A 14962-nucleotide genomic window follows, 5' to 3' on the forward strand; every position below is an offset into this window, starting at 1 on the left:
GAGGACAATAGTGACCTTTAATTTCTATCCCACTTTCATCTTATTTTTAAAATTTCCCTTTCCACTAAGAAAATGACACTTGCCTGCATGAACTTTCCATGAGAAATTTATTCTGTTAGTTTACACTTATATACATTAGGATGACCACTTCTAATAAAGGCAGGGCAAGAGATGACATAGAAAAAAACCCAAATTCAAGAGTAGAAGAATCAGAAACTATTATTGCTTACCAGAAGGAAATTACTTTAAAAGAAGAACTCCTTATGACTAATTTCTCTCAGAGGTCTTAAAAAATGGGACGTATAAAAAAAAACATTAACATGCTTTATTATGATTCTGTCTAGAGGCTACAGACTAGATAAGCTGCCCTCAAGATTCATATACTCTGTACCAAAAATGTTCAAAATTGTTGTTATTTAAATCTATCCTGTGTCTCAGTACTTTTGAGATAGGATCTTGCTATACTGCTCAGGATAACCTCTAACTCTTGGGTTCAAGCAATTCTTCTGCCTCAGCCTCCTGAGACTGGGACTCCAGTGTGCACACTACCCCTGGCTTCAGTTCTTTTAAAAGTACAGGAACAGCATGCATAATGATCACAACAAAATGCACTGCAAAGTAGTCTGACTACTAAGCCACCTATTTGGTATTATCAAACATCCATATTGTAAGATAAATTATGTACATAGTCTAAGAATTGATGTAACTAGGATGAAAACCTTATTTCTAGATCTAGGCCAAGATTTCTCTCCTCTAACGTAAAATTTATAATACACTGTCATACTGTACATGAATGAATTTTTAAAGTTATAATATACTAAGGGATGGCATCTTTTCCTTTAAACAAACTAAAAGAACATCTTCTTAAATGGAAACTTAAACTAGGATCAACCTAGGTAATGGTGTCAACTACAAAGGAATGAAACAATATATTTAAGAACTAAAGTCCTTATCTTTGCACCCTTCCCTGAATACACACAAAAGACAGTAATCTTAACAATAACAACTTCCAGGGAACTGATGAATTAAAGTTATTAAATCAAATTTCACTAAAAGCCTAAAACAACCATTTGGCCCAAAGCTATTATTTCTTAATCTGACTCTCAAAGACAATCTCTATACCCTTTACTCTATCTATTCTGTCCATTTTTCCTTTGCTTTTCACTTAAAAGGGGGATACACTTACTCAATTGTTTTCCTTAAAAAACAGTGAGTGATACTGGCCAAATTATATTGTTAAACATATTAAACAGTGAGTGATACTGGCCAATTTATTCACTTATATCTCTAAGGAAGAAGATATAAGTTATTTAGAGCTTTGGAAGAGGTCATCTACTAAATGAACCCAAAAGACAAAACAAAACTGACGAGAGTTAGGATAACCAACTCTCAACTGGCAAGAGTTTACTTTCCTCTAACTTGATGAAGTTCAGTAATACTCATGTAATCAGCATCAAGCTACATCATAAAACTACTCACGAAAACTTCCTTTTGGAGTATTATTCACAGTCAATAAAGGAAAAAACCTTAGAGAATTTGAATACATAATTATTAAATGATAATAATTGATCCTATATAGCCTGGTTTCTCACTTGATAGGCAGCTTTATTAAAAACTGTCACTAATTTCCACTGGGTCCACTTAACAAAAACTTAAGTGGTAGCCAGCTATGGTGGCACATGCCTGTAATCCTAGCAACTCAGAAGGCTGAAGCAGGAGGATCACAAATTTCAGGCCAGGATGTTGCTCAGTAATAGAGTGCCTCTGGGTCTAATTCCCTGTGCCACAAAACTTACATGATACTTAAAGTTAACTACTACTCAGAAGCTTATAGGTAAAACATTTTTTTGGAAAGATATCAACATGGGGCTGGGGATGTGGCTCAAGCAGTAGTGTGCTTGCCTGGCACACGCGGGCGCTGGGTTCGATCCTCAGCACCACATAAAAATAAAATAAAATAAAGATGTTGTGTCCACCAAAAACTAAAAAATAAAAAAAAAGAAAGATATCAACATACACCTGAGAGGGAATGACTACCAAAACTATAATAATGTACTACTACACATCCATGAGAATGGCTCAAGTTACAAAGGCTGGTAACACCAATTTTGGGGAGGATGTAGAACTCATAAACTGCTGAGGGTGTGTTAACTGGTAAAACCACTTTGAAAAACTTTTTTAGCAGAATCTCCTAAAGTTGTCAACGTATATAACATATGATCCGGCCACTCCATTCCTAGACATACACATGGACAGAAATGCATGCATATGTCACAAAAAAATGCACAAGAATATGCAGGCAGAATTATCCATGCTGATTCCTGAAAAATGCCCTAACATCTGTCAACAGCAGAATATATAAATATATTACTAACTTAGTCATACAATAAAATAAAGTATAACACAATAAAATGAACTATTGCTACATGCAACATGGGTAATTCTCATGAAAATAGTCAGAAATAAAATAATGTTATATGTTTTTGTTTATGTAAAGTTCAAAGAGGGGCAAAACTAATCCATGGTGTTAGAAATCAGGGCAGGAATACATTTAGGGAAAGTGATCACTACTGATATATATGGGTGTGTCTGAGATAAACTGATCAGACATGCACTTTTGTCTTTTTCTTTCAGAGTAATCACTGTTTCACTTTAATTCAGCATGAGTTTGGGAATCATCCAGGAAAGTATTCAAGTCCTATTTTTTTTTGCAGGGCTGGGGATTGAATCCAGGGCCTCAGACATGCTAGGCAAGTATTCTACTCTTGAGCTACATCCCCAGCCCCAAGCCCTATTTTTTGAATACCTATTATCCATTAAGATTTTTTTTTTTTTTAATTGGTACTGGGGATTGAACCCAGGGGTGCTTTACCACTGAGCTACATCCTTGGCCCTTTTTATCTTCTGTTTTGAGACAGGGTCTCACTAAATTGCTGAGGCTGGCCTCGAACATGCAATCCTCTTCCCTGAGCCTCTTGAGTTGCTGGGATTACAGGCACGCATGTGATTAATACCCATCCTGTAGCAGGTGCTAGAAACACAGTGGTGAGCAAATCAGACCTGCTCGTCACCCTCTCACAGCTTAGAATTTCATGCAGGAGCTAAATAATCCAACAGATGAATGTGTCTTCAAGGGTATATCACATGTACAAAGCACAGAAGCTCAGAAATACCCAGAATAGGTTAAAAAAAAAAAAAAAGTGGGCCAAGTTGGAAAAATTCCAAAAGGAGATGATGAGAAAGGCATTTGTTTTACTTTTAGCATCTTACCTGGCTCAGAGCTGCTGCTGACTTCGGGTCTAGAGCAGCAGGCATGATTTCTTTTTAGGCTTCTTCTTTTCCACTGGTGTTTTTCTATTTATCTGTCTGACCAGGTCATAAAATATCTAAAAAGAAGGAAAAAGTACTTAACCAATATTTGAGACTTCATCCCACAAAGCAATTTTGGTTCTGTTAAATATTATGCTCTTAGATCTGTATTTTGCTGCTTTGTTTTGAAGTTGAGTTTCTTAGAAGCCCCAGCTGACCCTCAGTTAGGGTAAAGCAGGACTTACCTATTTATTGCTCTCAGACATTCAATATTAAGAACTGGTAGTAAAAACTTTAAAATTAAGAGAAAAGTTGCAAGAATAGTACTGATCCACCAATCAGTAACATTTTGCCACTTAATTTACCATTTTTCTCTCTAAATACGCACACACTTATTTTTCTCAACCATATAAGAGTAGTCTGTATTCCATAGGTCCCTTATGAATTGAGTGTGTATTTCCCGAGAACAAGAATACTCTCTTTCATAAGTATCTTACAGTTATCACATTCAAGATATTTAAGTATTGATACTTTACTTTGTAATGTCTACAGTACAAACTGCAGTCTCATCAACTATCCCAATAATGTCCTAAAAAGCCACTTTCCCCCTCCAGGGATAGAATCAATTCATCCAGGATCACACACTACATTTTGTTTCCTGAATTTTTAGGCTTTTAAAATCAGGAAGAGTTCCTTGGATGCTGCCTTTCAGGGCATTGTCATTTATGAAAAAAAGCTAGTAGAGTCAAAGAGGTATTCAATCTGTCTTCAGGTATCACATATAAAGATATATGATTTCTGTTTGACCCCTTTTAGTGATACTAAATTTTGGTTAAAATTAAAAAAAAGAAAAAGTTCACTGATCCTTGATTTGAAGGGACAAATGATATGTTAAAGTAAAAGTACAAAGTATCAAAGATAAAAGTACAGCCATACTTATTTTGCAAAAGCAGATTATTTTAATTCTGATGTAATTATATACAGTTTATAGTGGTAAGAATACAAAAGTGTTGAAACTTGGAATAGATCAGCTGAATTTGGCACTTCACTATGAAAGGCAGACCTGGGATAAAAACAAGTATCATGGAAGTCCCTTACTGTTACTTATCTGGAATAAACAGTGCTTTGCAGAGATGGATAAAAAAAATATACTGCCTAAAAAGGAAAACAAAACAAAAAAACACCCCCAAACAAAAACAAAATCTGCCTAGCTGGGCATGGTGGCACATGCCTGTAATCCCAATTACTGAGAAAGCTGAGGCAGGAGAATGGCAAGGTCAGCCTGAGTAATTTAGTGACACCCTGTCTCAAAAAGTTCTCATGCCAGGCACAGTGGCACATGCCTGTAATTCCAGCAGCAGCTGGGACAGGCAGCAATGGCGAGGCAGGCGCCAAACAACTCAGAGAGACCCTGTCTCTAAATAAAATACAAAACAGGGCTGGGGATGTGGCTCAGTGGTTGATCGCCCTGAGTTCAATCCCTGGTATCCTCCCCCCTCCAAAAATAAAAATAAAAATAATATAAAAAGTTCTTGGGGTCTAACTCTGTGGAATAGCACTTGAATAGTATTGTGTGAAGTCCTGGATTCAATCCCCAATACAACAATAACAAAACTCCCAAACAAACTGGCTTCAAGGAGCAACACAGGGACACCAAACACGAATTATGTAATTATCAATTTTCCTGATATTATTTTTCTTTATTTCTTTTGTGGTGCTGGGGATTGACCTTAGGATGATATTGAACACGCATGTTGTTAAGTGTTCTACTATGAAGTTGCACCCCAGTCCAACTTTCTTGATTTTAATAGTTTTGTTGTGGCTATTAAGAGAATGTCTTTGATTCAAGGATATACATACTAAACTATTTAGAAATAAATGAATACTATTTTTACAAACCTGTGGCAAAATGTTAATAACTGAAGAATCTGAATAAAAAGTACACAGAAATTTATTATTCTTAGATCTTTTGAGTACATTTTAAAATAGTTTAAAATTATTGACCTGTAATTAAGATAGTAAGTAGTCACATTTCTTTTAGATGATAAACAATCATCTATTTACTTTTTTAAATGGTCGAAATATTACATTGTTAAAAAGGCAAAAAATATGGAGTGATATATTCCAAAGCTGTAAATAATTTATATTCTTTTTTTTCTGCCCCATCCTCCCCACTCCCATCTTCTTGAAACCACTTAACTATTATTTTATTTCTAAGAAAAACACAGAATTGATGAATAAAATGGTAGTTGATTTTACAACTCCAAAATTCAAACTGTTTTCAACTCTGAAGCCTTCAAGAACTTAACATGCATAAGCCATGAATGAGCTCTCATTAGTTCCTGAGGCTCAAGTGTAAACTATAATATGAAAATTAATAAAATGGTAAACCACAACATTAAGTTATTAAACATATGTGTAGTTTCTATTTCAGTTTCTTCATGCCAGTCAGTTTCCAGTCTCTGGCACATATTATACACAAAGGTAACTAATTTTTGTAGTATTATTTTAAGTTATTTCTTTGGAAAACATTGCCTACCTCACAGCAGCAGATGGTTCAGTGATGAGGACAAGTTCGAACTATAATATTTGGTTAGAAATGCTGAAAGTCCCCAGCCTAGGTTCTTCCTCATCTCTCTGAACTAAATCTAAAGGGAACACAGAATAAAGTTTCTCAATCCCTCTCCCATTCCTAAATTGGGACGTCTTGATTCCAATTATTACTCCAGCTTCAGCAAAGAACAATTAATTCTTGATTAGGATTGATGTGGTTCGGGAATAGCTACATACTACATTTAGAACACAAAAAGTGGTGTGGAAAAGAGTTTTAAAAAAATCAGAAAATTAGAGAGCTTAGCCAAGCAGTATGTCCTTGTCTAGTTAAGGCCAAGAGTTGAATCTTATGAAAGTATTATCCTTCTATCTTCAGGCATTTGGAATCATACAAACATTTAAAAGACAGCTTAAGCCATCTGAGAAACTATGAACTATCAAAGGAATCCTGTTGCTGGATTATTAGGATATGAAGAGAGAAACAAGAGAGAAACGAGAGAGAGAGAGAGAGAGAGAGAGAGAGAGAGAGAGAGAGACAGAGACAGACAGACACATATCCCAAATTATACTCACAAGAATTTCTAGCATAAAGTTTAAATTTTTTCAAAAAAAGTAAAAATTCGTATAAAATGGCTAGTGCCTTTTATTTTGTTTTATTGGTTTTTGACCTTTGTTTTTATAAACCTTCATTTCAAGGGTTGACTTTAACAAGACTGCTGTGAAAGTTTGCTATGTTGAAACTGCAATGACAAAAGATGAGGAACAGTTCCCCGCTGTACTGTGGCTCTCACCGGAAGAGGCCCTGTGTGCTGGACCCTGGCCCAACTAAGCACCAGAACTCAATGAAGTTGGGGGTGGGAACCAGTGAGGGTAAGGTCAGGGACAGTAAGGAATGGATCCTTAAACCAACAATCCTACAAAAGTTGACCTTATACCACTGTTTCACTAACCAAGTAAATTTACCAGTCTTAATGTGTTATTTATCAAAGTTACTTTTTCTTTCTTTTACATAAAATTGCAATAAAAGTTAGAATTTTATCATACTACATTTTTCAAAATAACCTTTAGAAATTATAATTCTACAGTACAGAAAGTTAAAGCTGGATATATTATCAAATTTCCTTTCATTTACTTGGCAGTGAATAAGAAACATCTGTCGTTGAAGAACTCAGCAAGACTTGTTCCCCTTACTAGGAGGTAAACTTCTTAAGGGTGGGAATAGTGTCAGTCTGGATGACTATTACCTAGGTGCCTACCCTTGTGCCAAGAACACAGTAGGTATTCAATAAATATTTGCTGAATACATGGGACTTAAAACTTTCTTGTTTTCATACTCATTAAAAATGGTTTCACCTGCCAGGTGTAGTAGCAGATGCCTATAATCCCAGTGACTCAGGAGGCTGAGGAAGGAGGATTGCAAATTTAAGGCCAACCTGGGCAAATTAGTGAGACCCTGTCTCAAAAAAAAAAAAAAAAAAAAAAAAAAAAAGGTTTCATCTAAAAAAGCAAGCTTGCCTTTTCTTCTTCTTTTTCAGTACTGGGATTAGACCTGGGGTGCTCTGCTACTAAGCAATATCCCCAACCCTTTTTATTTTTAGACATGGTCTCATTAAATTGTCAAGATTGGCCTTGAATTTGTGATTCTCCTACTTAGCCTTCCAAGTCACTGGGATTACAGGTATGTACCACCACACCCAGCTGGCATTCTTAATTATTTTAAGAAACAGGAGTAAGTGAGTATGTTGAAATTTTTTTCCCTGCCAGGTATTTAAAGTAATTTTGTTGCTTTGAAAGTCAGATAGTAGTCTAGAAGTATAATATTAGTAAAAAAAAAAAAAAAGTGACCTCAAGAATCACAGACCAGGGAGAGAAACAGCAAGCAAAAACACAGAACTCAGATAATACCTTCTCTTATTCTTTTGTTTTGTTTTGTTACCAGGAGTTGAACTCAGGGGCACTCAACCACTGAGCCACATCCCCAGTCCTATTTTGTATTTCATTTAGAAACAGGGTCTCACTGAGTTGCTTGGTGCCTTGCTTAGTGGCTGAGGCTGGCTTTGAACTAAATCCTCCTGTCTCAGCCTCCCAAGTCACTGGGATTACAGGCGTATGCCACCTTGCTTGGCACGTTCTCTTACTGTTAGTCTGTGTTTTAAGTGATCTGAATTCTGACTAACTGTGATGCTACAAATGGCAAGCAAACAAGAAAGGAAAGGAGGACCCTCTGTTGTTGCTGTTTTAAAAATGTTTATGGTAAAGTTAAGACAAGCAAATGGAATTACTTAAGTTTTTGTTTGATTAATGGAGATTAGTTGAGAATTGTACTGATTTTCTCAGGGAATCAGTAAAGTTGGTCCTTTATAAAGAGCCAGGCACCTAGGCACATAGCTTACTTGCTAAAGTACTCTAGCCCACAGTTATATTCAAGAAAGCAGAGTCCTTAATTCAGGAACCAAAAAGAGCCTTGTGCACTTGCTGTATCAGGCATAAAGGACAGTAAATTCTAGTGACATGTCCATCCTCATAGATTCCCCACTTTTCTGCATGCACTAAAGGCAAAGCATCAAATTCTGTGGTATTCACAAAGGTACTAACCTCTTTCTGTGGTAGTGAAGGTTCATTATAACAACTTTGATTTTGTACTATCCTACTTGACTTTACAGTCTATTTACATGCATTTGGATAGATAATTGTTACAAATAAGGGTATTGTGACAATTTTCACACACCACTTTCTGACATATTATTTAAAGGCTTAACAGATCTTCATACATATTCTTTAATTTTAACAGCCTCTTTGACAATAAGATAAACTTAAGTATCCTCATTACTGCTATCAAAGTGACCTTATACAAGCTAAGAAATATAGTTGCTAGGAATTACTTAGTATTTTCTATAAAGTGATGCAATCATTATTGCTCCAAAATTTTTTCTTAAAAAAAAAAAAAAAAAAAGATGGTTGTTAAAGAAAACTAGAAAGGCATAAGTTTGTGCTGTCCAGCAGTTGTAGTTACCTCATTAACGTTGATCTTTGACTTTGCAGAAGATTCTAAAAAGGCACAGTTACACCACTGTCTTGCTAAATTCTGGCCCTGTTCTTTGCCAACTACTCGCTCATCTTCCAGATCACATTTATTGCCAACCAAAATCATTGGAACCTGTACAAAGGAAAAAAGAAATGAGCAACAACATACTCATTACTTAGTCTCTTTATAAATAAGCAATTACCTGCCGTCAAATGAAATGTGTTTTCATCAATGTTCATAGCAGCACAATTCACAATAGCTAGACTGTGGAACCAACCCAGATGCCCTTCAATAGATGAATGGATAAAAAAAATGTGGCATCTATACACAATGGAGTACTATGCAGCAATAAAAAATGACAAAATCATAGAATTTGCAGGGAAATGGATGGCACTAGAGCAGATTATGCTTAGTGAAGCTAGCCAATCCCTAAAAAACAAATACCAAATGTCTTCTTTGAGATAATGAGAGCAACTATGAACAGAGCAGGGAGGAAGAGCAGGAAGAAAAGATTAACATTAAACAGAGACATGAGATGGGAGGGAAAGGGAGAGAAAAGGGAAATTGCATGGAAATGAAGGGAGACCCTCATTGCTATACAAAATTACATATAAGAGGTTGTGAGGGGAATGGGAAAATAAACAAGGAGAGAAATGAATTACAGTAGATGGGGTAGAGAGAGAAGATGGGAGGGGAGGGGAGGGGGGATAGTAGGGGATAGGAAAGGTAGCAGAATACAACAATTACTAATAGGGCATTATGTAAAATTGTGGATGTGTAACTGACGTGATTCTGCAATCTGCATTTGGGGTAAAATTGGGGGTTCATAACCCACTTCAATCTAATGTATGAAATATGATATGTCAAGAGCTTTGTAATGTTGTGAACAACCAATAAAAAAATAAAATTAAAAAAAAGATTAAAAAAATAAAAAAATAAAAAAATAACTAAAAAAAAATGTGTTTGAACTTCACCAATTTCTTAAAAAATGGTACTCTATAGTATCTTTGTATGTTTGGGTGGAGGAAAATAGAATGAGAGGGAAAAGATTAAAAAAAATGGAAGAGATCCTATTAGATTCATATGTTAAGTTACTTTAAGAATATATCCCCAAATTCTCATGGGGACTACTGTATATAGCTGAATTTGAAGTAGAAAAGTCTGAAGGAAAGGGAACCTTCTGCACTAGAGAAGAATGTATACACTAGATCTATGTAACTTAAATGCTTCATCAAATAGGTCTAATAAATGCTAAAAGTAGTGACAAGACCAACATAGTATTTCTACTTCTACATTTGACATCTAGATTTGAAGATTATTCAAGTGCTATATTAAAGTGGTGTATTAATAATAAAAATAAAGCCACAAAGCAATTATGTTTTCTTTTTTTTGGTCTTTATTTCTTTTTTTATTTTTTTATTATTAGTTGTTCAAAACATTACAAAGCTCTTGATATATTATATTTCATACATTTGATTCAAGCAGATTATGAACTCCCATTTTTACCCCGTATACATCTTGCAGATTCACATCGGTTCCACATCCACTTTTTTACATACTGCCATACTAGTCTCTGTTGCAATTATGTTTTCCATTTTCCTCCATATCATAGATGCTAGGCTATATCTACCCACAACTTCCTACTTCCAGTAAAAAAGTAACTAACATGCTGTTAACTTCTTCAGTGAAGGTGTTCAAAGAACAGTCTTTGTGAGCTGATGGACACTATACAAAAGAAAGAATTTAAGAGACACAGTGGACCTTCTACCTAAAATAGGTAATTGTCAACAGTCAGACTAAATGCACTAGGCTCTACAGCTCCATCTTTTTTCTTTTATTACATGGGGTAAAGGGATTAACATTACCAGAGCTCATTGCCTATGAAAACAGAACTCTCTTAGATAAATCAGTCATGGGAAAGAAAAAAACTATTCATTAGGTTATGAGTGGTCATGAGACATATGGCGTAAGTCCCTCCCACCTATAACATTACCAAGGTTAAGGTTCTGTTTTCTCTGAGAATTAGAGAAGACACAGAGACAGAAAGGTACAACTGAAAATCTATACCCTAATTTATACTACTGAAAACAAATTCTCTATCTCATAACAACAGTAAACAAGTAAAATATATTTTACTTTTGCAAAAGAAAAAAAGATACACACCACCAACAAAATGCTATTCTTGATTTCTAAAGCAAAACTAAAAACTTCTAAAATCCAGTTAATTAAAATCTTTAACATAATTCAAAGGGGAAAAGTGCATGTAAATAAAAACTATACAAACAGAATTTTAGAACTAGAAACATGTTTCTTGAACCCTATTTTTGACATAATAAAGCTCAACTTGAGACCCACTCTATGAATTACTTTTGACTTCTCTTCTTCCTCCACTATACTTTTTATTCCACACAGTACAAGTTCTTTATCCTCATTTTCTAAACATCTCAGCATATTATTTGTAGGTTAATTTTGAAAGTTAAAATTTATTTTGGTCATAGGGGCTCTTCTTGGCGTGTGGTAGATTCCTTCCAAATCAGCTACTGATGAAAAATCAGACACCTTATTTGGCCACAGAGAGATGGCAGCATATAAAAGAAAAATACTTACATCTTCTGTATCCTTAACCCGTAAAATCTGTTCCCTCAAGTCCTGTAAGTCATTAAATGTGGACTGAGCTGTAATAGAATATACTAGTGCGAATCCTTGGCCATTCTTCATATATAAATCCCTCATCGCTGTAAACTGCTCCTATAATTAAAAAAAAATCCAATTATAAATATATAATTTTTGATTGTAAACTGGAATATTCAAACAGAACAATCAAAAGTGAGCTTGCACATTTTTAATAACATGCTTTCATGACAGAAAACATAATACATATTTCTAGCAATTCTGAGGTAAATGCTCCTGTTCCCTACTTAGGGACTAGAAACAATGACAACAAACTATAGAATTAGAAGTCTTTTTTTTTTTTTTTTTGAGATGGGTTCTAAACATGCTGTCCAGACTGGCCCTGAACTTGCAATCCTCCTATCTCTCCCTCCCAAGTAGAAGGAATTCTAAACTACCTCCATCTGCTTTTTAGGAAAAAGAAATTCTTTTTTGCATATGCAAATCCTATTGAGTTTACTGTTTGGAAAATTTATAGTAAAACTGCTACTCAAGTAGAAAAAAATCTGAGGCACAAATAGACTACTAAACTATAACTTAGTCATCCAGCATAGTCTCAATATCTCTAGTGGCAAATTTTATCACTTTTATCTGGTTTTGGTGGTACTGGAGCTAAAACTCAGGGAAATACTCTACTCCTAAGCTACACTCCCCAGTCCTACTCTTTTTATAAGAGTCATTTACATATTTTTATTACCCTCCTCATTTCAAACCTTTTGAAAAGATATGACAATAGTGATTATCTCCTTCAGTTAGATTCATTAGTTGGTAACATTTAGTCACCCAGCTATAGTCACATCAAATTAAAATTACTTTTGTTTCAATTTTAAATCCACTTCTTTTTTGGTAACAATTGTTGCTTTATGTTAATTATATATATTAAATAAGACATAGTCTTATAAAATTAAGGTACACAGAGCAGAATATTAAAAATGCATATATGTTGGGTCTTCATTACTAAACATTTTGGATCTTCCTATCTCTGGAAGCATTAAACATAAGGCTAGGTTATAAGATTCTGTGAGCTTTTTGCTTCCTTGGCTTGCTGGTTTCCCATGATTACACTCGTTATTTTGTCTACTACATTCTGAAATATTTCTAGTTCCACCCAGTCTGATGCACTCAATTCTATTCCAAGTGTCTGTGCTGTCACAGGACTATGATTGAACTTCCTACACTGCCATCAGTGCATCTTCTGGGAAAGATGTAAAAAGTTTTTTTCTGGATTTTCATTAATACTTTGTTATAAATTCTAGCATTACTATCCCTACCATATTCTCTTTAGATCATGGTCTCTGTTACTTATTAATCAAAAGAGTAAACACATAAATAAGTTTCTGTCCTTACAGAACTGCTATGGTTGGTATTACTTCCCACTGAGAATTCTAACCTCCTTCCTAAGGACAGTCTAGAAGATTAACTCATTGAACAATTATCCATAGAGAGCCCTCTACATGACAGACATTGTTGCAATCCTAGGATATGTTGGTAAATGAGAAGCAAAAGTCTCTGGAGGAGTCTTAAGAGATGACTAAACATACAAACAAACAAACAAATAAAAATTTAAAAAGTATCAAGTACACCAGATGGTAATAAATGTCACAGAGAAAAATAAAGCTGGGGAGGGGGGACAAGGAGTTTTTCTAGAGAGTAGGAATGCAAGGTCATGTACTAAAGGAAAGGGCTAACAGGTAACTTGAAGAAGGTCACAAAGGTGAGGAAGTAAGCTCTTTCAGATATAAGAAGAAAGAGTGTCCTAGGCAAAGGGAATAGCAAATGCACAGGCCTGAAGGAAAACATATACAGTATTTGAGAAGTTGTAGGAGGCTGGATTCATTGAATCATTAACTAGTGTGCATGGGAGGTAGGGCCAGGAAGGGAAATGCCTACCTTAACTAAAATTTTGATTTAAAATAATCGTTTTTTTTTTAAAGCACTGATAACATACTCTTCACTTCAATACAAGGAGAGGAAAGTCAAAACACATATTCTGCAGGTGAACTCAAAATGCAATTTAATCATAGTATGTGGGTATTATGTACATCACAAATTATTTTATATAGCTAAGAAAATTTAAGAAGCCCTACATTCAGAGAATTCCCTCTCTCAAAAAAAAAAAAAAATCAGAATGATTACTTTCTATTCAGATGAGAAAATCCTGCTCTCAAATTAGAATATGCTTGGGGGAGGGGGGAGTCCTTACTGTTCCTGCTGTGTCCAGGATTTCCAGCATACACTGTTGGCAATCTACTTCAACTTGCTGTTGGTAGTAAAAAGAAGAAAAAGTTAAAAAGCAACATCAAAAGTTCATTTTATTTTTCTTCCACCCCTTCACCCAAAGTACCAACTAACAACTACAAAGCATTTTTCCAGCAGTGTGCTATACTGGTTGGGACTACATTTGGTACCATATAAGGAACAGGGGTCTTAAAGCACATTCTGTTAACATTACAGAAGGCAAAATGGTTAATATTAAGTGTGGATATTTTCTGACCATGATAATGATGTTTATTTGTTCTTAGGAAAATGGTATATTTTGGAATTAAAAAAAAAAACTGCAAACAAATACAGTTCTAACAGAAAAAAATGCATATAGTGTAAATATTCACAGAGAAAATAAAGTATCATTAAATGGCTCAAAATGAATGAGATTTTGAGGTAAAGAAAATTTGCATCAAGTATATCTAAAAAGAACAAATCTAAAAAGAACAAATTAAAAAAAAAAAAAGGAAATTTGCAAACTCACTATATTCAAGTTCCTAAAATTTTACTAAGGTATTTACAAAATCTAAGATAAAAGGCAAACTCAGAAGAGTTAAATAGCACTGAATTTAAGAATTCCTCAAGACTTGAAGAAGGTCTCTTCATTAGAAAAACACTGTTAAGGTGAAATTTCATATTCTGAATTCCATTTTCCCGCTGTCTTATAAAAGAGGAGGAGGTTGGCCTAAAGAAAGTATCAACAATCAACTGTGTGGAAAAGTTTTAATAAACAAGGAACTAAGAAAGTTGTTCAGCATTCTAAGTACAGACCTTGCTTTGTGGATAAAGATTTAACTAGCAACTTATTTTGGGAAATTTCAGTAAAGCAACGCTGTCTTCTAAAAATAGATTTATTAGTCTACAGAGTATTCTATGTCAGACAGGGATTAATGAGGTGCACCTTTGGTGGTACCAGAAACTCATCATCCCACCAGGCATGGGGCAAGTAAGTAACTTGCACAATCTGCACCCAGGCATATTTAGTGAATAATGAATCAGGTCTGTAGTTTTACCGTGTATCTAGAGCAGTTTTCTTCTCAATTTGAAGACACTGAAATTACTCTGCCAGATGAACTTAATTCAACAAAAGTTACAGTACTATTAAAGATAAATTCTAAAAACACTTAACAAAGCAATCCTTTT

General features: G+C 34.8%; 1 protein-coding gene across 14 annotated transcripts in view; it reads right to left on the reverse strand.

Moving 5' to 3' along the window:
* The window catches only part of RAP1A (RAP1A, member of RAS oncogene family), an 89504-nt gene that overhangs the window by 1219 nt on the left and 73323 nt on the right, over positions 1-14962 (reverse strand). For 13 of the 14 annotated variants that reach the window (XM_081305307.1, XM_081305304.1, XM_081305309.1 and 10 more), the window contains 4 exons: positions 13761-13817; positions 11495-11635; positions 8876-9019; positions 3271-3386 (listed from right to left, as the gene is read on the reverse strand). In XM_081305307.1, the coding sequence (XP_081161433.1) occupies positions 3300-3386; positions 8876-9019; positions 11495-11635; positions 13761-13817 (429 nt within the window). In that variant the 3' untranslated portion in view covers positions 3271-3299. Of the gene's footprint in view, positions 1-3270; positions 3387-5848; positions 5958-8875; positions 9020-11494; positions 11636-13760; positions 13818-14962 lie in introns of those variants that run through there. The other variant, XR_014023445.1, reaches the window with a different exon arrangement.

Source organism: Spermophilus citellus (assembly GCF_964194105.1).
Source record: "Spermophilus citellus genome assembly, chromosome: 9".
NCBI classification, from domain to species: domain Eukaryota; kingdom Metazoa; phylum Chordata; class Mammalia; order Rodentia; family Sciuridae; genus Spermophilus; species Spermophilus citellus.